The following is a 24,036-nucleotide window of genomic DNA, read 5'->3' as shown; positions in this document are numbered from 1 at the left end:
TGAAAGAGTTATTCCCCAGGCTGGACAGTGATGTCAGGTTTTCACTAATATTTTTATGGGAACAGTTTTACAATACATTAATTAAAAGTGACGGTAAAGAAATGTAGAATGTTACAAAAGTTTAGTATTTTAAATAAATGCTGTTTTATTTGAACATTATATTAATTAAAGAATGCTGGAAAATGGATTGTGGTTTCTACAAAAATATTAAGCCTCAAAAGCTGTTCCAGCGTTTTTCCAGCTTTGAAAAGAGAATCATTATTTACAATTGAGCACCAGAATAAGCACCAAAATAGCATAAAAGAATGATTATTTGTACTGTACATTTTCACACAACTCACAGAATACTTTATAGAAACAAATGCTCACATAGTTTAAATGAATCATAGACACTTTATTTACCATATTTGTTGTTTGTGTCAGCCCTACCATTTAGAAGTTGCTGCTCAAGCCTTTTTTTTTTTTTTTTTTTTTTTTTTTTGGCTCAGAATTAATTTTTTTTTCTCTTTTGTTCTTTTCAGGTGGAGTTTATTTCCATTCTCTCCAGCACACCCCCTGGAAGGCCCCAACATTGGCTGACTGCGTGTTTGAGTGTGCGTATGGTCAGCTGAAAGGCGAGAGAACTTCACAGAGTCAGAGAAGAAAGCGCAGGCATGGCTCAAGGCACTCCCTTGAGGCCGCATCCCCCTGAGCTCCTTATATAATGCCTTCTCATCTGCTAATAGACGGCAGCTGGGCCTGATAGACTCACACGTACACATTCAAGGAAGTCTCTGAAGTGTCCCAAGGGAGAACTTGAACTCTTGTCCATTGTTTTCTGTTTGATCACATACTCACCTGTAAATCCTAGGATTCCTCTGAGCTCTGAAGTCTTCTTTTCAGAATCGCTCCACTGACCTGGATCGGTTCCCAGGAGTTTTGAGGTGTGTGCAAGCTTAGCGCTGCTCTTTCACCTGTTTTTTGTCTCTGTGCAAGCTCCATCAAGAGAGGTGTTTTAGCTGGAGCATTCCTCTCATTATATGCACCTTGTTTCAAAAAGTGAAAATTTGATCTAATCACCAGGCCATGCAGGTTTAAGCCTGTTTTTATTTGGGAAGATACTGGCCTGTCCGTTCGAAACTAAACTGTGGATTAGCAATGCTTCGACTCAGGAGAGAGACACTTGCGGTTCCATTTTTTAAGGTGCAGTGTAGCACACTTGTTGGTTGAAATGAAGGAAAGACATTTTTATATTTTCTGAGTGTGGATGGTCGGGGGAAATTCTTAACGGTTGATTCCTTCGTTGTCATTGCTCCCTTTAAAACTGAACTACACCAAAACTGCTGAATCCTCCTGTCCCTCTTTTTGTCTTTTGCGGTTTCATTTTTTTTTTTTATATCTGTTTTGGTCTCTATTTTTTTTAACCCCCAGTTCACAGCAGAAAAAAACTCCACAGAACATTTATTGAATACACTGCTGCTTATCAAAACATCAAAATCAAATATATTTTTAAAATATTTATCATACAAAAAAAGAAAGAAAAAAAGCAAATTCATACCCATTGCTCTCCACTACCTCTTATTTTATACTGTATACAGTAACACCAAACATTTAAAATATTTTTTTTTTTCAAAGCAATTCCTATATTCAAGTACCTTTTTGTTGCACTTTTTAAACTTAATCCTAAGCCTTTTGAAATCAAATTTTTTTTGTTTTGTTTTTTAATAATTGTTTTAAATGACCCAAAAATACTTGGACTTTAAAGATTTTGAGCAATTTTTGTTAGATTTTTTTTAAATGCTTTAATAATTTGTAAGCCAGAGTGAAATATCAGAAACTTTAAACTCAATTTGTTAAAATTCCAAATTTCTCCAGCTTGCTGCTTTTAAAAAATTATTTCGTAATCATTTTCAACTTTGAGAATTAGTTTTTGCAACAATGCTCATCTTGTGGCCTTTTTGTATAATGCTGAAAGGACGACGACTTCTCCGCTAGTCTTCCTTTGCATTTGTGCTGTCTTGACAACACACTCACAAACGGATCATTTTCCGGGACACGCTGCCTTCCTGCCCCCTGGGTGATGCCGAGCGGCAGCATGAGTGGGGGCGTGTCTGGACCCACTTCTCCACCCCACCCCACTGTTCACTCCAGACCTCTCCGGCCTAGTCGCTACGTGCCAGTCTCTGCGGCAACAGCCTTCTTGGTCGGAGCAACCACCCTCGTTCTTCTGCTTTACACGTGAGTACACAAACACGTTTACTAACACTGATTGCTGCAATCATTTATGATGGATGAGTCAACAAGTTCTGGTAAATAACAGTGATCAAAAATGTATTGCTGCACTGTGGAGTGAGTAATGGCATGCTTTTGCCTAGAACTCATTCAGAAGCACCAAATTATTCTACCTGGAACTGATTTTTGCTGGCACGGTTCATTAAGGTTAAGTCTTCTCTACAACACAGCAGTGTGTGTTCACTTGCTCACAGTATATAACGGTGCACACAAGCTAGGTGAAAACTATTTTGGATAAAATGGGTGTAACATTTAAATGCTATCTTTATTGCATATGAGTGTAAACATCTGGCTGACCCTGTAGATTATACTGTTTATGTGCAAGCATTAAACTATTGACAGAATTTTATAAAAGCTTTGCATTGTGAGTTTGCATATTGTTACTGTTCAAGTATATCTGTAACTTGAATTAATACTTAATGAAGTAACAATTAGTTTGAACAAAAGATGTTCTTACTGATGTTAAGCATATTCATAGCATACACTTCTCGTTCTCATTTTAAACATTTAAAAAAAATGTCCTTTTTAATGTCCCTTTGCTACGTTATCATTTATCACCGCTATACCAGATTAATTTCTATAAAATCCTGTATAAAAGGATTCAAGTGCACAGGATTCCATTATTTTACTTTACAAAATAGCTTGTCTGGTGATGATCATGTGGAAGCAGTTTCAAGGTAGGACAGTATGTTAACGTCATTCCAGTGCTGTCATTTTTCATCCTTTTTATCATTAAACGAGCCACATCTGAGATTGTTATAGTCTCTTTGTTAAAATAACTAGAATAGTCTTTTTTTGTAAAAATGTTTTATTTTTTTTGACGGCATGCATCTAAGCAGTATGCTTCTAATAATATCCTCAGTTCATAAGTTAATGTTCAATACAGCAGGCTGTATCTTAAATATCAGAAAGACACCTTGCCTGTATTGTATTAAAATACTTATTTGCTTATTAATATTCTATATTAAATGTTTTAAATAATGACAAGATCAATCTTCTATAAATTTTGCTTGATTTTCAATAGACACAACTTTCAATAGTAATCTGATCTAATGTAAATTAGTCTGTGTGTCCTACTGTACTTCATTTCTTACATGAACTTATATAAAAGATTTTTCCACTGAGGATTTATGTATTTTGATACAGTTAGTAACACTGATGTAAATCCAGAAAGGATTTCTGGTCTTGGAGTCACCTTCCTGCCAATGTTACTTACAGTTGTGTGTACACCAGACTTTGTTTTTACAGTACCCTTACCAAAGTCCCCTGCGAAGTTAATAGATTGACGTATTGACACTGAAATGGACATGATGTTTATGTTAATGCATGTTTACATAAACAAAAGGTCTTAATGATAAGTTCCTTAATGATATATGAGGTTGGTTTGTTTATGCAATATCAGCATTTAAAGTGCAGTCAGTTTACTTTTTAATGAAGTTGAGAAATCACATCAGCTTCCTGTTGACTTCTTGTGCCCTGTATTCTGCAACTTGTGACCTGTAAATATAACAGGAACATGAAATAGTCATCATGCCAAAAAAACCCCGGCCCTTCCAGTTGGCACATGAGGAAATCTGGGGGGGCTTATGTCAGATGCTGTGTCACGTCTGTTCTTTCTTGTCATTTGCCCCCTCTGATCCCTCTCTTCTCACCAACCCCTCAGATTAAACACTGAAAGGCAATGAAAATAGGACAGCATCTGTCATAAAGTGCCACTTCCCTCTCTATTTTCTTTTTTAATTTCTCCCTTCTGCTTGTTTTTGTGTTCTCACACATCGTATGTTTTGTGGTTCCCTCTCTTTCCCAGGAAAAATTGTATGGTTATCTGTGCATCTATATGCTTATAGTAAGAATGTGGCTAAAACATTATCAGTCAGTGTGTTCCCTTGGCAACCAGCTCTTTTCCTAAATTAGGACGGTTAAGCAGACTTGACAAAGATATATGAAAGCATACATGAAGTGTATGATTTCAGTCTCATTCATGCCTCTTTTTCTCACAGGTGCCCTTGGCTTTCAGAGGAGTTTTCCGTTGCTGTGCCAATATACAATGGCATTATGTTTATGTTTGTTCTGGCCAACTTCTGTATGGCCACCTTTATGGATCCTGGCATCTTCCCTAGAGGTAATGAAACAATATGCAATATGATGTGTCCGTGTGTGTTTGAGTATACAGCTGCAGTAGAATGTGTGGCTGTCTTACTGGAAAAACAAACCACTTTATATACATTTTTTTTCACCTCTTCTTCATTTGTGTGTACATATATGTATGTGTATATGTGTGTATATATATATATATATATATATATATATATATATATATAATAGTATATATATATATATATATATAGATATATAATATATATATATATATATATATATATATATATACACACACACACACGTGTGTGTGTATATAATATATATATATATATAATATATATATATATTACACACACACACTAATGTGTGTGTGTGTGTGTGTATGTAGGTGTGTGTATGTAGTATATATATATAAAATATAAAATATATATATATATATATATATAATATTATATATATATATCGTATATATATATATATTATATATATAATATATTACTATATAAAAAATAATATAGGATATACTATAGTATATATCAATATATATATAGTAATTGTATGTATGTATGTATGTATATGTAAGTATGGCCTAACGACTACAACACTGTCTTAAAGTCAACATGAAAATTTCATTCCCAGTCCATTTCACTTTCCTAATATTTCTGAGTGAAATGTAATTCAACAAACTGCTGTATATTAATTGACTATTAGTTATTTTCTTTTGTGTGGCCTAGGTGACGTCACTCGAAAAAGTGGTTTATTTTTATTGCATTTTAATGAAATATTATAAAAAAATATATTAATCATTAGTAACAACATCAAATAAATAATTCACAACAAGATTGTTAAAGAGCACAATGGTCATAAAGTAAACAGGGTTTGTTGACTTTTAAGCAGCAGTTTAATAAAAACTGTAATTTGATCCACTGAGGAAGGCTTGTTAAACTGTGTGTGTGTGTGTGTGTTGTAGCTGAGGAAGATGAGGATAAAGAGGATGATTTCCGAGCTCCTCTTTACAAGCTATGGACTGTGGAGATTCGAGGTATTCAAGTGCGGATGAAGTGGTGCTCCACCTGCCGTTTCTACAGACCCCCGCGTTGCTCACACTGCTCCGTGTGCGACAACTGTGTGGAGGTAAGCACACACACACACACACACACACACACCTTATTCCAGTGATTGTGTCCAGATATGACTTCAGTATGTGCATTGACAAAACAAATAACATTACAAAACATAGCAATGCCATAACATTTGCAGTTCTTGTTTCTTTTTTCTAAGGGTAAGTCTTTGTCATTAATCAGTCTGTCCACTCTTGCTCTGACTAATGTTTTGCAGACTAGACTGATCAATTTGTGTTAATTAAGTAGAGAAGTGTGCTTGCTTAGGACAGCCTTAAGCTTTTCTCTCTTTCTTTCACCATTATGACTCACTCACACGTATGCAACTTGCCTCTTTTCTCCTTGCAGGATTTTGATCATCACTGTCCATGGGTCAACAACTGTATCGGCCGGAGGAATTACCGTTACTTCTTCCTGTTCTTGCTCTCTTTGACGGCTCACATAATGGGCGTGTTTGGCTTCGGCCTGCTTTTCATTCTCTACCACACCCAGCAGCTGGACAGAGTGCATTCAGCTGTCACGTATCCTCAAACAATTGTTTCATTTTATGTGCTCATACCAAAACTTTTGGCCAAAAATTCAGATTGTGCAACAGTTTCTTTGAGTGAGAGCTGAACTTGAGAGCTGATTTGTATGATAGTTTACTGTTTCCTCCTTGACCGTTTATCAGTATGGCTGTCATGTGTGTCGCTGGGCTTTTCTTCATCCCAGTGGCAGGTCTCACTGGTTTCCATGTTGTTCTGGTGGCAAGAGGCAGGACCACCAATGAGCAGGTTGTGACATGCGCAATCATAATCTTCTGTTGTCGTGTTTGTTTTCCTGTCAGTAACCATGTTGTTGGTGGTGGTGAACTGGGATAAATTAAATCCCTATTAAGCAGTTTTATAATCCTACAAAATATGACCCTTCTTCTTTAGATTGTAATCTCATCTTAATCCTCTCCCGAAACCAGTTTCTGCCAATCTCTCCTCCTCTTTGTGTTGACCACATGTGCTCACTTTTGTATCTTATTGTCTTTCACTATTCTTTCTTACTGCCTCATTCCATTTCTTTTGTATTGTTTTTAAATGTTTTATGACACATCACTAATAAAGTAACTACTAAGGTAATTGTTTTATGGTCAACTCTGTGTTTGTAGGTAACAGGGAAGTTCAGGGGAGGTGTGAACCCCTTCACTAACGGCTGCTTGAGGAACGTCTCACACGTTCTGTGCAGCTCACAGGCACCCAGGTACATTTTCCCCTGCATTCATAACTTTGACCTTTATGTTGTATTTTCTTATTGAGGTTTTAACACAGTGTTGTACTGTAACTCAGGTATCTGGGTAGAAAGAGAAAGGCTCAGACAGTGTCTGTTCAGCCTCCTTTCCTCCGACCGCAGCTTACTGAGGCTCAGCTGGCAGCCAAGGTGCTCGACAACGGAATCCAAGGAGACCTTCACCGGGTAAGGAAATAAAAAGTCTTTTTACTTATTTTCTTCAGTGCTCTTAAGGCTTCTCTCCATCCTTCTCCTTTTGGAAGAACAGTCTCTCAACTGGTATGAAACATCAGGGATTTTTGAATTTGTATTTTCCAGGCCAGAGAAAGCCAAGGACATTAAAGAAATTGTAGATATTACTCTTGTGTTTTTGTGTGCAAGTTATTCCTTAGAGTCTGTTCTTTCTGATAAATTGTTCAGTGATTCACAAATCACAAATTATTCTTAATGAGTCATTATGAAGTCAGTCTGAATTTGAATAATTTATAAAAACCCTTATCTGGTAACTAGAAATTCATAACTTAAAATGTTTAAATGAAGGCCGTGAGCGTTACCTCTGCCACTGAGGTGCAGACGTTCCTGTTGGAGCCAAAATCCCTAGGTCAGAAAGTGACCCCTTTCCCCTTTCTGGCAGACGAAGCTCAAAAAATATCTGTTTGTGCCATTTACCATCTGATTGAGGACAGCTGACACCGACAGCCTTGCATTAATATGGCTGAAACGTAGCGTAGCTTTTAAACGGTCAAAAATTACTTCCTTATTCCATAATGAAAGGTTCTGCTCTGAAATGATTTATGTTCTTTACGAATACATGAACTTTCTGTCAGTTTGGAGCACTTCATTACATGCTTTTGACATTTTTCAACATTGCAACCCGGAGTTATGAGAAAGGTAGCCATGCTTTTTTGGCAATACATGGATTTCTGCATTAATGGTTTCTAGGGTGACCAAACGTGCCCTTTTCCCAGGACACGTCCTGGCCAGGATTTCTATATTGCCTTAAATATCCAGGTTTTGGCTTTGGTTTCCTGTTTTCATACTTAATGAAGGTAATGATCGTTTGACCAGTAACATGCAGACATTGTATGTTATCGACCAATCGTGGTGTGTGAGAAGGTGGCATCTACAGAGAACGGTCAAAGCAATGCAAATAAGTGGACATATTAGTGCTGGACTTGAAGCAGCACTGAACATACCGATCGGTGTATGACATTAAAGTACCATGAGAGCGATTCAAAAGCACAAGAAGCCGTCTGCTCTCTAGAGCAGTGGTTCTTAAACCATGTCTCCCTAATCAGACACACCCTAATGGTTTCTAAAGTGAAAGGCTCAGCTTGTAGCTTGCTGAGTTATAAGCACTGATAGTGAGAGGGAGAAAGGAGGTACAGTGTGGCAGAGAAAGCTGGTTGATAAATGTGCACCACTGTGCAGAAATGGAAGGAAGGGAACTGATTATTGGAAATGTTCATTCACTTTTCCTCTATTATCTTCAGAAGTCCTGGTCTTATCCCTCTGATAAGGTTGCTGAATCTTTTGCCATCCTCTGCCGTGATACTATTGCCCTAGTTCACATTATAACAGAGGTGTGTCTGCTGTAATCAGTTACTCATGGAAAGTTGGCACGCCAAATGGTCCAAAGCCTGAGAAAGAGCCTAAAGTGTGTTCATGTCGCCACACCCAGCAACCTGTTGGTCTGTGCCAAATAGGGTTGCATGGTATAGGTCAGGGGTGGCGAACGTCGGTCCTGGAGAGCCACAGCCCTTCAGAGTTTTGCTTCAGCCCTAATCAAACACACCTGGACAAATCAAGGTCTAAAATGTTATTAGAAAGCTACAGGCAGGTGAGTTTTAATTAGGGTGCTGAATTAGGTGGAGCTGAACTCTGCAGGGCTGCGGCTCTCCAGGACCGGAGATCGCCACCCCTTGTATAGGGCTTCCATGATAAAGGTTCATCTGATAATCACAATTACTTTTCTCAAATCATAGTCATGATTAGTTAATTAAGGCTAATAAAGAATTCATCACAAATCACCAATCAAGAGGATGTCAACTCGCATGGTTTATTTGATCTCAGATAGTTTGCTGATGTATTATCATATAAAGAAAAACACTCTTTACATGAAAACTGGTACAAGAAGCTTCTCTCAAAAGCTAAATCCGGAATCCTGATTAAAATTATTTATCGCTCAACCCCTAGCATGGTAAACCAAAGCTAAACAAGTACTAAAAATGTAGAACAAAAATCTATAATTCAGCACATTTCAGTACCTGACCAGGATAACAATGTGTAGCTCCTAAGCACAGTTTGCCAGTTCAGGCAATGTAACGTCAACAATGTAACTTTTTTATTCTGTGACTTTGGCATTGAGGAGGAAGGAGTGTTTTTTCTATCGGACATTGTATATGAGTCAGAAAATACCTTTAGTCAGCTGTTTTGTCTATTTCTTTATTTAGTTAACCACTTGTGTTTCATCCTCTCTTTTGCAATCTTTCAGTCTAAGAGCAGTTTGATGGAGAGTCAGTCTGCTGACGCCGAGCCTCCACCTCCACCTAAACCAGAGCTCAGATATCCTGGGCTGTCACGAGGACCTGCCGGACACTCTGAGGGTTAGAGCAAACTACAGTAGCATTCTCATTCTCTCAAACATACATAGCTCCTTTTTGCCTTATTTGAGCTTTTTTTTTTGTTACTGATTACATATCAGATTTGACTTCAATTGAATAGTGTTTATTCAAGCTTTCAAATATAACAGCAGTGATGTCATAATAATACTTACATGCTTTTGTGATTGGTCTTGTCTTCCTTGCATATATTTCCTTGCAAATGCCATTCATGAATCTAATATGAATATTTTGAATGAGGTCTAAAGGCCTGATCATACTAAGAATGATAACTGTAAATTTAACTATAATGATAAGCAAGCACTGCAGTTATCTTGTGTGCCATCTAGTGCATTAAAATCTAGTGAATTTTAATTGACTGTCATTTTTTTGTTTTAAAGGGATACTCCACCCCAAAATGAAAGTTTTGTCATTAATCACTTACCCCCATGTTGTTTCAAACCCGTAAAAGCTTTGTTCGTCTTGGGAACACAATTTAAGATATTTTGGATGAAAACCGGGAGGCTTGTGACTGTCCCATTGACTGCCAAGTAAATAACAGTGTCAAAGTAAGAGAATATGAGCTAAACGCAGGCAGCGTTCGCTCTTCTGTGTCAGCCGCAACACAAGGATACGTTTTCTATGTGTATTTATGCTATGATTTGAAAGAAAACAATGCATCTGGCACGGCTGACACAGAAGAGCGTATGCTGCCTGCGTTCAGCTTATATTCTCCAAAATAGTGCTACGGTGATGCCGAGAGACACAGAGGAGGCAAATTGTTGGATAAAGTTATTTTTGTTTTCTTCACGTACAAAAAGTATTCTCGTCACTTCATAACGTTATGGTTGAACCACTGATGGCAGATGGAGTATTCTGACGATGTCTTTCATACTTTCCTGGACCTTGACAGTGTAATTTACTTGGCAGTCTATGGGACAGTCACAAGCCTCCCGGTTTTCATCCCAAATATCTTAAATTGTGTTCTGAAGACGAACAAAGCTTTTACGGGTTTGGAACGGCATGGGGGTGAGGGATTAATGACCAAATTTTCATTTTAGGGGTGGAGTCTCCCTTTAAATGATATCGTACCTTTGTGTCATTATCGTTATAGTTGTGGTCTGAACTTTTGTTTTCATAGATTTAGAACGATTATTAAAACTTTATAGTTGTAGTTTTCATCTTTGGTGTGAACAAGCCATAAGATTGCAATTACCTGTTGCAGTGCTGTTGTGTCACCTTAATTCTCCTTTACATTCCTCAAATGTGTTTGCAACTCTAAATCTGATCTTTCTGTTCTTTGTTTGCAGAGAGTAGTCTGTTGAATAAAGCCCCGCCCACCCCCACCATGTTCAAGTACAGGCCCACATACAGCAGCCCGGGCAAGAACCACACTGCCCTCACACATGCCTATGCCAACCAGGTAATTTTTCTCTGTTGATATACGTGTTGTTTATCCAAAGTAAAGAGGTCTGTGTGTTCATTCACAATCTATGGTGGTGATTCACAACATTTAATTTAACATCATTTACATTCTTTTGCATGACTGTAATTATTATTTCCTTTATACCACATACTTAAGTCTTTTTTTCTCTAACGTTTTGTTCAATCCATTAAATTGTTTTCCCCCCTCCAATTTGGTTGATTCAGTGGCTTTCAGTTGAACAGTATCAGTAAGTTTACACTGTATTACTTTTTCTGTGTGTCTGTGTGTTATTGTTTTATTATGTGCCAATAATCATCTCCTTTCTCTAGTATCTGTCTTTTTCAGTGTCCATATGCATACATTTTTAAATGCAGCTTATTGCAGCTGAGTTTCTATTTAATTGTCATTGTTTTATGAATCTCACACTATTTAGTTTATCACCATAGTGGTTACTTCATTTCTAAAACTTGAAAAATTAAGAGTTATATTATATATAGATTATTGCTTATAAGGCCATAGCTTATAAGAAAGAAAAACAAAAGAATAAATACAATCTGTTCCATTTAATTATACTCTAGTAGTGCTAATAAAGCCTATAGTGCGTCAACACAAACAACCAATCTCTCCTTACAGAGTGGCTGTGCAAGAAAATTTCGGTTCGGTTTTGGCTCTATGATGCTGGATTAGGATATATTAGATGAGAAATACACCATGTCATGTGATTTTGATTGATTCTGAAATACCTAAGGCCTCATGTATAAAAGTTTACAGAGTTTCCATTATGGAAGTGTGTACACAAGGTTTTAATAGCAATACACCAGTAACTGATATGTAAAAAATGAAAAATTTTATCAGTCTGGTAGGACGTTAAATCACATATACAATGTTAAGTTTTGGTTAAATCCATTTAGTAGCAAAACAAACTAGGTATTCATGAGGAGGGCTATATTTTGTTTGTGAACTAAAAATGTACCTGCAAGTTAAATGGATGAATTATGCACAGTCACTCAGTTGGCTACAATCAAATCTACAATTTTAGGCTAAGAAGCCAAACATGGTAAATGTCATGCTTGCTTGTAGCTTACTTTTTGTACATGAGGCCCCAAGGCTTTTTATCCCCTGCCAAAAAAGACCACAAGGCAAGAAAAGCTAGATGTTGTGGTCTTTTGATTTTTAACGTTGCTCATGTGGCTGTGGTGTGCTATACTGAAACAAAAGCAAACATGACACTCTGCCTTTAGTGCGTCTAAGTTTGTTCCCCTGCCTTTTCCAAGCTTAGCCTCTCTGTCCGTCTCAACGCTGGCTCTTTATTATAGCTATAGAAAGCGCTTTCCTAAATCATCTGTCCCCAGTGACCCACAAGATCCTTACCCCAAGGGTTTTGTCCTTGACATCATCCCTTTGAATTTAGCTTTTCAGATTTCCTTTGAAACTTAATAAACTCTTCTGCCTGCTGTCTCTCTCTCGCTCTCTCTGTAGATGAGTCGCGGGGACAGTCTTAAAGAGTCTTCTTCCTCTCTCCTCCAGTCCAGTCAGCAGCCAGGCTATCGCTCTGAGCCCAGTCTGGATGGGCGTGAAGGGGGTGGAGGAGCGGAGCGAAGCGGGCCAGAGCGAACAGCTGGGGGTCCTGGAGGACCTCCAGGCTCAGGGATCACCGGATACTCCCTAGGAGGGCGTTCGTATCCCTCCTTCTCTGATCCCACAGTTCTTGCCGGAGGGGCCTCGCGGTCCTCACGGTCCTCCAGTGTTCGCTCTTCCCACAATGCCCCGCCATCTGAAGCCACAACCTCCACCAGCTACAAGAGCTTAGCCAATCAGACGCCACCACCGGCTCCTCGGAACGGCAGTCTGTCATACGATAGTCTGCTCACGCCGTCTGAAATCCCAGATTTTGAATCGGCAGCACCTGAGATGTCACCAGGCCGACCGCACATGCCTGTAGTGGGATACAGTTCGCCTTTCCTGTCGGCACAGATCGCCCAGCAGCGGGAGACGGAGCTCCACCAGCCATCTGCCTCCAGTGCCGCCCTCCTTGCCTCCCCGCTACACACCGGCTATCTACGTGGCTCCCCCTCCTCTCCGCCGGTTCCACCTGAACGCGAGCGGGAACGCCTGCTGCACGACTCTCAGCATCACCACCACCACCACCATCATCACCATCACCATCGGCCGCCCCGCTTCTCTCGACCCCCCCTGCTCTCTGACTCGGGCCCACCTCAGCCCTCATATCCATACCGCACGCGCTCCACTGACACACCCCTGCCGCCCACCACTCACCCTCCACATTCGCCACACCCCCCACCGCTGGGGAAGTCTCTGTCTTACTCTAGCGCTGCCGCTGCAGAGATGCAGTACCGCCTGGTCCGCAAAGCCTCAGCCTCGGTCGGGGGAGGGGGCATACAGGCGCCAAAGTGAGTACTTCCCCCTCAACCTTACGACGCTCTGCGCAGCCTGCTGCCTCCTTCCTCCTACTCTTCCTCCTCCTCCCAGACTCCTGTGAGTGTATCTCTTTCACTTCTTTCTTCCTTCTGCTTTTTCCCATGTCTAAACTCATTCTGTTAAGGCGACTTGCCAGTAATTTTATGCTTTCATCTGTGATCTGTTGCTTTCTGCTGATTGATGTCATTGTGTTGGATGTTTGTGAATCATAATTGTCAAAGTATTAAAACAGCATAAAAATCAATTATCTTAAAAAAAAAAATTAAGTTAAGGGACATTAAAGGGACATTAAGGGAAAAAAAAAAAAAAAAAAATATATATATAATATATATATATATATATATATATATATATATATATATATAATATATATATATATATATATATATATATATATATATATATATATATATATAATATATACGACAGGACAGATCAGAACTGACAGGAAGTGATGTGGGAGAGAAATAGGGGGCAGGATCGGGAAAGGTCCTCGAGTTGGGATTCGAACTTGGGACGCCTGTTAAATTAAATTTAAATTCATTATTTATTTTATGTAAATAATATTACTAATTAAATTTAATTGAACACATCCACAACCATTTAATTTAAATTGTCCAGTCTTTATTTAGATTTTAAATTTCATTATTAATATTGTTATAATAATTATTATCTTATCTATTTAAAAAATTGACAACATTGGCAAAACATTAAAAAACAACAACATAAAAATCAAAATGAAAAGTAAATAAAATATATTATTAAAGTATTACTGATTTAATTTAAAAATCCTCTAACCATTTCATTTTAAATGTCCAGTCAACCATTACAGAATTCAAAGGCTTTGTCCATACAAGCATATATATATAATAAGAAATACAATAAATTATATTTTTATACATTAATGAATCTGAATAATCAGGTCATATTTCAGCTAGTTTTTCTCGTAATTTGCATAAATTTTAGTAATGCCCCTGTTGTTGCAAATTTATTAGTGTTCACTAGTTGAGTCAGTTCCATATCATGATGTCACAGTAAACATGAACAGAATCATAAAGCACTTGTCTGTGGAGAGACAGGATGGAAAACTATATTTTTTAAAGTCTCCTGACATCATGCTGCTGATTAAGTTGTTACCATGGCGACCAAGGTAGATAAGCTGAACACTGTTTACTTTAGAATAGACAAGACAGATCCATTTTAACCACTGGCAAATGTCTAAATGGACAGATCTGAGACAGAGAAGCTTCATCACTGTGCTCATTTAGGGGTCTGGAAAGCCTGCTTTGCTTCGAGTTATTAGTCAGCTTTTTAAAAGCAACAAAATCAACCTGACCTACACTAAGCCGCAAAGAAAAAATCTTCTATACAGGAAACATTGTTGCTTAGAATGAGGGAGAGAACAAAATGAAATACATTCTGTCATAAGTAGGGTTGGAAATGGTTAGAAAACAGTTTCCGGTTCCATTAAAATAATTTAACAACTATTAAAAAAATAGTGGTAAGGAAAAATGCACAATACTCAACTACTCCATGCTCAATACTGTTTATTACTTACTGTCAACTTAATTTAAGGGTTGACAATGTCAAAATTCAACATATATATTACAGTATACAAATTTTTCGGTTCCGATTCCATTTAAATGAACTATTATGTTTTTTTACTTTTTTACCTTCACTGAATGTATTGTTGCTGGAAGGTAGTAAGTAATGTTGAGTAATGCAAGTCCATCAATCAGCATGTGCTTCAAAGTTGATGTTTTTTAAACTATCAATAACATTTTGCTTTTCAAGCTGGAATAAGGTTGGCCAAATAGTCACTTGAGGGCTAAGACACTTGTTCATTTCCCTAATTTAATGAAATATAAACTGTTATACTTATAACCATGTATACACACACTCCATAAAGCCCCTATATTTTATAAATAATAATGCAGTCAGGAGATGGTGTGATGCAATGAGTGGTTTCCACATTTTTAAAAATTTAAAATGCATGAAAATAAATATTTTCTATCACTTTGTTGATCACTCTTGAAATGACCTGTACACTAAATAATCTAACCCGCATACTTACATAACAATAGCAATCTACTTATTTAATGGTCCAAGTTGAAGTCTGTATGTACATTAATGACAACATGGGACAAATATAATGTAATTTAGTGGCGGGAGGTGCTGCGTGCTGCCGGTACATGTACAGTCAGACAAAACAACGTGCACAGTTATCAAAGGTGCGAGTGCGCGTACAGTCGTGAGAAACATGTGTTCGGCAGTTAAAGACACGACGTGGCGTGCGAGTCTGTGGAATGCGCGTTATTAGAAACAATGTGCTCAGTAATTAAAGAGGCAGAGAAGCATTTCTGTTATTTGGTTTGTGACATCCTTTACGGGAAATGCTGAATCGTCAGAACACAGGGGCAAGGCTGCTCACAGTCGCACTAGAACCGTTTTTTGGAACCGAAACTTAGAAATGACTCACGGTTCCGGTTCTTTTCAAAAAAACAGAACTGGTTCTGAATAAGAACCGGTTCTCGGTTCCCAACCCTAGTCATAAGAGCTTTATATTTTAAGTTGACATGTATGCATTGTTATTTGGAAACGAACCAAGGGCCAAGCAATGATCCCTCATCATTAACTGTCGTCTCAGTGACATGCTGACAGCATAGCTGATGGTTAGAATAAACCTGCAATGCTTCAGTGCAAGAGAATGTTTCATTTCCAAATAGTGTGGCTGAGAAATTGAAATTTACTGGCAGGCAAGGCTGAATTTGCCTTTCTGGCTAAACTTCCTTCACTGCCTTTTTGCACTTTGCTTTCTGAACTGTCGTCTGCTCTGGGAGGCTTTGTAACTGACATCTGTATCATATCACAGGAAGTGACTTTGACATAATAAGCATCTTGTGATTTATATATTATCATCAGTTATCATATTGCAATTCTTTCGTGTGTGTTGTGACTTATTTTTGGTTACATTATGATGCTTTATTTATTTATTTATTTATTTAACTGTGGGAGTGAAACAATCATGACTACACAAAATTGCACACTTTACATCACTCTAATATTGACCCTATTAATTTTTCATAATACAGGCTTGTGTTTGGTTTGAATGCATGCTACAGAATCATCATACTTTTACTCTAAAAATACATCTCAAATGTTTTTTTTTTAAATGTCTCATGCTTAACAAGTTTATTTACTTACACAAAAAATGCAGTAATATTATGAAATAGTATTAGTACTGTTTTCTGTTTTAATGTTCTAAATTGTAATTTATTCTTGTGATCAGTGCCAGTGCTCAAGAAACATTTCTTATTATCAATGTTGGGAACAGTTGTGCTGCTTAATATTTTTGTGGAAACCATGATATGTGTATATATATGTTTTCAGAGCTTTTATTTAAAATATAAATCATTATAACTTAAAATATAAACATTATGAATGTATTTATTTGCCACTTCCATCAGTTTAATGGCAAAACAAACTTTTGAACAGTAGTGCAAGTTCTAAAAAACTGCACTCTAATCTGTCTTTCTCTAACATCTTTGTTTCTTTGCTTTAGGGACGAGATTCAGATGAAGTCATATAGTCGGACAAACGGGCAACCGAAACCTTCTTCCACCCCTTCATCCCCCTCTCATCCTGTCAGCGTGTCCACTCGCCCAGGTCAGGCATATTCCAGTGCTGGCTCTTCTCAGAGCCCCGCCCACCACAAGCCTGGAGGTGGGGTGAAGAAGGTGACGGGCGTCGGAGGGACCACTTACGAGATATCAGTGTGAGAGACACCCTGGTTTGACCCATGTATTCAAGAATGGAGCCATGGACTCATGTTCCTCACCGACACAGAAGAGAAAAAATCCTGTTTGGTGGACATTTATTAGTGCCTCCTGGAAAGATCTGAAAACTTCTGACCTCTGTTTTATTTTTTTACCAGCACACACACAATAGATATGACATAGAGGACGAGGAGGAGGAGGAGGAGGAGCAGGGGGTCATTCAAGCCGTGACATAGTGGGACTTCAGGACTCCTCACCAGTAAGGAGCTGGAGCGAATAATTAGTGTGACAGCAAAGGACCGAATTGCCTTGAAAACATTTCAGTACATAAACAACAAAAAAAAGATTTTTATCCAACATAAATGTGTAAATTGTTCTGTATAGAGAAAAAATGATCAGTTTGTTAGTTTTTTTTTTTTTTTTTTAATCACTGAGTGGAATTGCATTTTTACAAAAGGGGACCTGTGGCATTCAGTAGACATTTCAGACCACTGTGTTTGGCTTGCGACAATGTTGCGTCTGTATCCAATCAACACAAGGGAAGCAAAACCGTAGAAAAGATAAGGAAACGGACTAATGCATTATTTAAATGACAGCAGCCTTTTCAAGTGCAAGTAGTGTTTTCTGAGCAATGGCTTTGGAAATTCAAGGAAGTTTTTATTTAATTTATAAAGTGTTATTTTATATGACTTTATATAAATGGCTATTGATAAGATCAAAATGTTTGTTTTTTTTTTCTACAAAGGCTGATATTGTTCTCTATGGACTTTTATCTAATCAAATAGAGGGATAAAGAGCTGATGGCCACTCTAGCTGGAAATATATCAGCCTGTAATCAGAGGGTTAATCGTAGCATAAAAAATGCATTTGATACGGTGGGAGCCCAGTCTGTGGGGCATATTTCACATTTTATCCTGGAAACATTGATTGGTGGCTTCTTAGATCTGATTTATTTTTTTCATGTTGTTTTATGTTAATATGTGAAAGCCAAATCTTATCTGTGGCCTTGACTAGCCAGCCATGTAGGATTTAAAGCTTCCTGCTCATGATGCCACAGAACGGTGGGGAACCATATCAGTGCCCTCTGATTGGACAGCAGTTGAACCAATCAGTGGAAGTTAGCTGTCATTATGAATCAGTGAAATCCTTTTTAATTATTTAATTCTTACCTATTGCATTTGAGAAGATTGTGCAGGACTCATTTCAATCATCGTCTGTCTTGTCGGGAATGTTGATCAACATTTAAATCAGAGCTGGCCAATCAGAGGACAGAATGTATTTGCTGACTTGTACAAAGCCAATGAATACACTTATAGGAATATTTTGGATCAAAAGATGGAATGAGGAGAGGGAGGGAAAGAAAAAAAGAATGTGTTCTGTATAGTTCAGTGTGAGTGAACATGGTTGTGAATATGTGTATGCGTGTGTGTGTGTGTGTGTGTTTGAGCATTGGTAATAAACACTTTATAAATCAGTTTTGACTTTAATTTTTCCTATATGCATTGCTTCTGTTTTAATAGATAAAAATCTTTAGAAAACTATACACAAAAACTTTTTTTTTTCTGTCCACAAATATGTGAAAGCCTGTTTGTGAATGTAGACATCAGAAAAATAGTCTAAACATATTTAGGACCTCATTACCTTGTTGTTGCATTGGAAATAACTGGGTGTTCCTAAAAATACTGAAAATGTTAGTAGATGTGCTCCTCCAGATATACAACCTTATGTTGATTTGATTTGATCTTTAATGTTTGAGTGATTTTGTTTTTGTCATCTTTTTAGTTTTTTTTTTTTGCATGTCTAATTTTAGTTTTCAGTAAATTAACAGGTTTTTAGTTAATATAAAAACAAGTTTTTTTATATATATGTTTTATTTATATATTATATTGAATTAATAAATTTGGTATTTAGTTATGGTTTTGAAACAACCTGTTGTGATGAACCTGTGGAGTAAGTTCTGAAAGATCTATGAGGAACTGTTTAATGTAACTTTTATGTATATTTTTGGTACCCACTACACATGCTTTGTGTCATCGTTGAGAATGCTTTGACTTGTTTGAACGCAAATCTCAAATGCTAATTGAACACTGAGTCATTTAGATGTGCACGTTTCAGCTTCTGACCAGTTTGTCAAACATCTGCTTGGTTATTCTGTTAAGTCTAAATTTGGAGCAATTTTTAAAAATGCACAAGCTGAACAAAACAGGATGTGAAGAACAAAGTGTTTTATTGGAATGAAAAAACTTCCGTTTACAACCACTTAGTCATCTCTCAGTCATCAATTCATTAAAAATTAGTGAAAAATCAAGACTGGTTTACTCAATAGGGAACTAAAACAATATTGCTTTTTTTATATTATTTATTTGGGAAATTGATGACAAGATTCCACAAAACCAAACTGACAATAAAAACTTCCAACAGTGAAAGTAATGACTGAAAAGGGTCAAAACGTGAAGACTGCCTGCAGCTTTCTTCTGTGCCTGTCAGTTTAAAATAAAAAAGTTAAACACTAATCATTCAGCACAAAGGAAATTAAAATAAGCTCAATATACAAAACATTTAAGACTTTTACAACAATATACACACTCAAAAAAAAAATGTAAAACTGGGTAAAAACAAAATTACACAAAATATCTCGCTCACACATATATAAAAAATCCAAAAAATAAAAACTTTTCACAAAAAACACCCTCTCTTTTTACCACCAAAGAATGCAGTCTAGTAGTCAGTACCATCACACAACCAAGCTCCATCTCAGAAAAGCAGTTAAAAAAACCTCTAGAAAACAAAATACTAGGAGTGACAATGGAAAGGGAGGATTAACAATACATTAGAAAAACAACTGATATAAACTTTGCTCCCCAGTGTGATGCATATGCAACAAAATAACCCCTTACTGATGATCACTTCACAATTATCAACCATATTAGAGGTAGATGTCCAATGTTTAACTGAATTAAATTAAATTGAATATCAATGTCCCAAATAACAGCTGTTTGGACGTCTATGTCCAGTATATCAATGATTATGACATTTAAATACATATTAATATAAGGATTTACTATATTATTGGACTGATTTTGCACTTAATACGTTATACAAAAAAGAAACGATAACACAATCATTCCGTCCATAATTTCAGACAAACTCTTTCTCTCTGCATACTGAACATTAGCACATTCTGCTCCAGTCCATAGTGATTCCCAGGTCTCCTCAGTTTCTATTTGTCCTTCTTGCTCTCTGTGTCCATCGCAGTGATGGTCTCAGCCTCCGGTTCTTCCTCTTCAGGCACAGGGGCAAACACAGATTCGCTGGGCCTCTCGAACTTCTCTCCTTTGGCCTTACCAAGCTTCTTTGACTTCTGATACAACTCGTTGAGGTTAAACTCTCGGATGATGTTTTCCTGGAAACAAAGGAAAAACACATTGATCTGTATAGTACAGAAACATAGACAGAGAATAAAAGAGAGTGTTTGAAGGATGTTTCAGGCAAAGTTTTTCCACTCCTGAAGGTCGTTTTTTTTTTTTTTTGAAGATTAAGCCTCACCTCTGTGAAGGTCCAAGATACTGCCCGTCCCTTTTTGTCCACCTGAGGGCGCCTCATAATTTCCTTTCCTCCCTGGAAGAGCACTAGAGAGGGCAGCTGCTTTGAGAGAGGAGAGGTGCTGACCCTGTATCTGAGGGGGGAAAAAAAAGCAAACATTGCACATTGTCAAAGTCTGTTACAATTAGCTCAGAGACACAGCAGAGCTACTTACTTTTTGGCTACTTCACTGTAACGACCAATGTCCACTTTGCCAAATTTCAGCCCTGCACAGTTGTACCTGAGTAAGAGAGAAGTTCATTGTTTCTATTCAGAATACTTAAATTCACAGACACTGAGTCAAAAGATTGAGGTCGGTAAGATTAAGATAAAGTAATATTATGAAATATTAATAACTTAAAAGAACTGTTTCCTATTTAAATCCAATTTAAAATGTTATTTAATTTCAGTGAAGGCAAAGCTGAATTCTCAGCAGCCTTTAGTCTAATTTTAGATTTTGGTAAAAAAAAAAATTCTTATAATAGGATTTATTTCATATCAGTTATTTTCGTGACATTCCATCTGCCATCACATTAATACAAAAATTTTGTATTAATATTAATTTTGAAAACAGTTGTGCTGCTTAATGATTTCTTTATTAATAGTTGAAAAATATTACATTAAACTGTTTTAAATGTTTATTTGTTTTAGGATACTTTAGAAATAAATATCCTGTCAAATTATCAATGTTTTACTGTCGCTTCTGATCAGTTGAATGTCTTTTCTGCATAAAAGTTTTTTTTTTTATAACAAACATTTAAACCATTATGAAGAACAACGTTCTTACTTCAAGGACAGATCAGCATAGACAGAGGCGAAAGACTGACACTCTGGTGCCCAGTTAGCAAAAAACTCCACGATCCAGGTCACTCTGTTATCCTTCTCCAACTCATCCTGAAAACAAAAGCAAAGTGAGCATCTATACTCACTAGTATATATTTGAACTCAACATTCCCTCAGGCTGCTGGAGTTAAAGTTCAACTATGTGGCTGAAATTTGAAAATGGCTTATTTGCAAAGAACACTGGGCTGTAATGGTAATAAGCATTTATCCTGTTACTAATAAACCAAGCACACTCAAGCTAGTTCCCTTTGATGTTTTAAGTCAGTGATCGGTATGCAATGAGATGCCCCAGAATAAAGTGTGCCCAGCACTGACGCTCTTCTAGTATACATCATTCTCATTCATATTGTTCAGATCTTTTCCTTCTTTTTCCATTCTGTGCAAATGTGTTTTGTAAACCAGCAGCTCATTAGCCATGACTAAAGTACTTTACTGGCTAATATGAACACATACTCACATCAATGGTTTTATCACTGAAGTACTTGATGTATTCAGGGCCCATGTAGATCGGAGGTTTGCAGATCATCAGGAAAACTGCATCAATAATTAGAGAATATTAACAGCCATCATAATACATCAGTGTATTTTAGTATCAGTACTTGCTGCTTATACTTATTGTATACTGCTTATACTTAATATGATACTTTATTGTATTATAGTCATCAGTTTTTGTTGATATTTAATTAGATTTTACTTATATATTTTAGATTTAGTCAACAATAATAAACCTGTATTACATTTGCCTAGTATTTGTTTTTAGTCTACAGTTCTCTCCAATTGAGTGACTGTTTGCAATCTTGTGAAAGATTAAAAAAAAAAAAAAACACTGACCAATACACAATGTCAAGTAGAGAAGCCCCAAACGTATGTCCAGTCTGAAGAACAGAATCACATTGGCCACTTTACTAAAGAGGATGATGTTGCCCACGTGCTGCTCGATGGTAACTGGGGAGCAAAGATATAAAAAAACAACAATATATTTTCATAGTGAACTGCTTTGTGATATGAAAATGCACACTCAAAGGGGTCGAGTTGAACAGCAGAGCTGGAGGAGGGGGAAAGAGTGTAACGGAAACACTGAATGACAAAGAAAACTGATTTAACAACAAACACAAGACAACCGTCACTGAGAGCACAAAGACTCACAGGTGCCCAAATGTTTAGTGTATAAACAAAACCTTCACATTCAACCTCTAATTATGATGATGATGATGATGGTTAAGAGATTATTTGCTGACATCTGAATGTCAATAAAGAATGCTATTTAATTACACAAAGATGGAAAAGTGTGTTTTAAGAAGGAGAAACTCTTACTTGCTCGTCTGTTCTTCATCATGACTATAGCACTTAAAAACATCAGTATCTCCACCTCTCTCTGAAAGAAAATGAATAAACAAAGGCTGACATTAATTTAAATGTTACAATGTAAAGACACTTAATAATATATAAAATAGTATGTGTGTGTGTGTGTGTATATATATATAAATATATATATATATATATATATATATATATATGTTCACATGCATTCTCAAAGCATTTCCTTCCATAATAATGGTAAATGAATATTCTGATAAATATTGATATGATATGGAAAAAAAAAATATTGTCACAATTATTTCTGGACATATCATTTTTATTATGGAAAAGAGCTGAAAATTAAAATGAAAAAAGGGGTAAAAGAAAAAAATACAGATTAAATAATTTCATATGCGCATACTACATATAAACAAGTCTTGCTAATATTCAAAGCACAGAATAACTAAAATCTAAATGTTTATTTTAAAGGGCATTAATGACATAAAGCTGCTGTCAGCTATGATTGGAAAGGGCAAAAATTGGGCTAGTTTTCATTCCTTTTGGGCGGGTTTTGAGTAAGCTTTGGGCTGGAAATTTTTCTGGGACCTGGCAACCCTGGTGCCCATATTTACCCATTTTTGCTTGACTGTTCAGGGTTTTGGAACCCACTGTGTTATATTTTTATTAAATATAAATAAATATTAAGACACAACAGTGAATGATACAGATGCACCACGCGTGGGACACGTTGCCAGGTTTCTTATTTCCACATGCATTATTTTTATGCATGGTATTCCAAACTCTTTTACCATGATTTGGGCTTGTCTTCTTGCCAGCTAAATAGCGACCCCCAAATTCTGCTGGCCACTGCCCAGTCCCCTTGCTACAAAGCAGGTTAGCTGTATCCGTTATCATTAATCATGTGTTATACATACCCAGTCAAAATCGCATGAATTTCCATCCTCGCGCTGCGTCGAAAGATGTTCGCAGATCCCAGGCGTTTTGCGGACAAGCAGGAACGCGACAGACATAAATAACGAGGAGATGTAGTATGGCTTTAGTAGCCATTTGTAAACCTGCGGCAAATGATACAGAAACGCGAAGAGAGGCGTCAATAAAGCCATTTTTCTTTTTAATTTCTAGAAAACGAGTGCTGCTGTGATCCGAAACAGCAGAGTCCGCATCAACGCCGCTATCAATGCGAGACAATATTCGTCGGCAAATGAATTAAAATATTTAAAGGGACAGAGGTCACTGCGGACGAAGAAAAAATCCGCCCCGCCTCTTTAAAGCACGCCCACTGATTGGTCACTTTCCCGAAA

At 37.0% G+C, this 24,036-nt stretch overlaps 2 protein-coding genes across 2 annotated transcripts; one reads left to right on the top strand and one right to left on the bottom strand.

Annotated features, from left to right (window-relative positions):
* Positions 1–1,118: 1,118 nt before the first annotated feature.
* LOC122135866 (palmitoyltransferase ZDHHC5-A-like) lies at positions 1,119–17,063 on the top strand. Its single transcript, XM_042716618.1, has 11 exons — positions 1,119–2,217; positions 4,272–4,393; positions 5,342–5,505; positions 5,841–6,013; positions 6,163–6,265; positions 6,631–6,722; positions 6,809–6,935; positions 9,244–9,355; positions 10,660–10,772; positions 12,255–13,186; positions 16,777–17,063. Exons 1-11 carry the CDS (start codon positions 2,060–2,062, stop codon positions 16,991–16,993), a joined length of 2,313 nt encoding a protein of 770 aa, XP_042572552.1. The 5' UTR covers positions 1,119–2,059; the 3' UTR covers positions 16,994–17,063.
* A 2,913-nt stretch (positions 17,064–19,976) lies between these two features.
* On the bottom strand, positions 19,977–23,978 carry LOC122135865 (thioredoxin-related transmembrane protein 2-B-like). The gene is made up of 8 exons (XM_042716617.1): positions 23,650–23,978; positions 22,730–22,790; positions 22,247–22,360; positions 21,873–21,949; positions 21,360–21,466; positions 20,748–20,813; positions 20,537–20,666; positions 19,977–20,393 (listed from the first exon to the last, which is right to left on the bottom strand). Exons 1-8 carry the CDS (start codon positions 23,836–23,838, stop codon positions 20,211–20,213), a joined length of 927 nt encoding a protein of 308 aa, XP_042572551.1. The 5' UTR covers positions 23,839–23,978; the 3' UTR covers positions 19,977–20,210.
* Between the last annotated feature and the right edge of the window lie 58 nt (positions 23,979–24,036).

This window comes from Cyprinus carpio, chromosome B1 (assembly GCF_018340385.1).
Source record: "Cyprinus carpio isolate SPL01 chromosome B1, ASM1834038v1, whole genome shotgun sequence".
Lineage (NCBI taxonomy): Eukaryota > Metazoa > Chordata > Actinopteri > Cypriniformes > Cyprinidae > Cyprinus > Cyprinus carpio.
The sequence above is the reverse complement of the archived record's forward strand: the minus strand, read 5'-3'. Positions and strand labels throughout refer to the sequence as shown.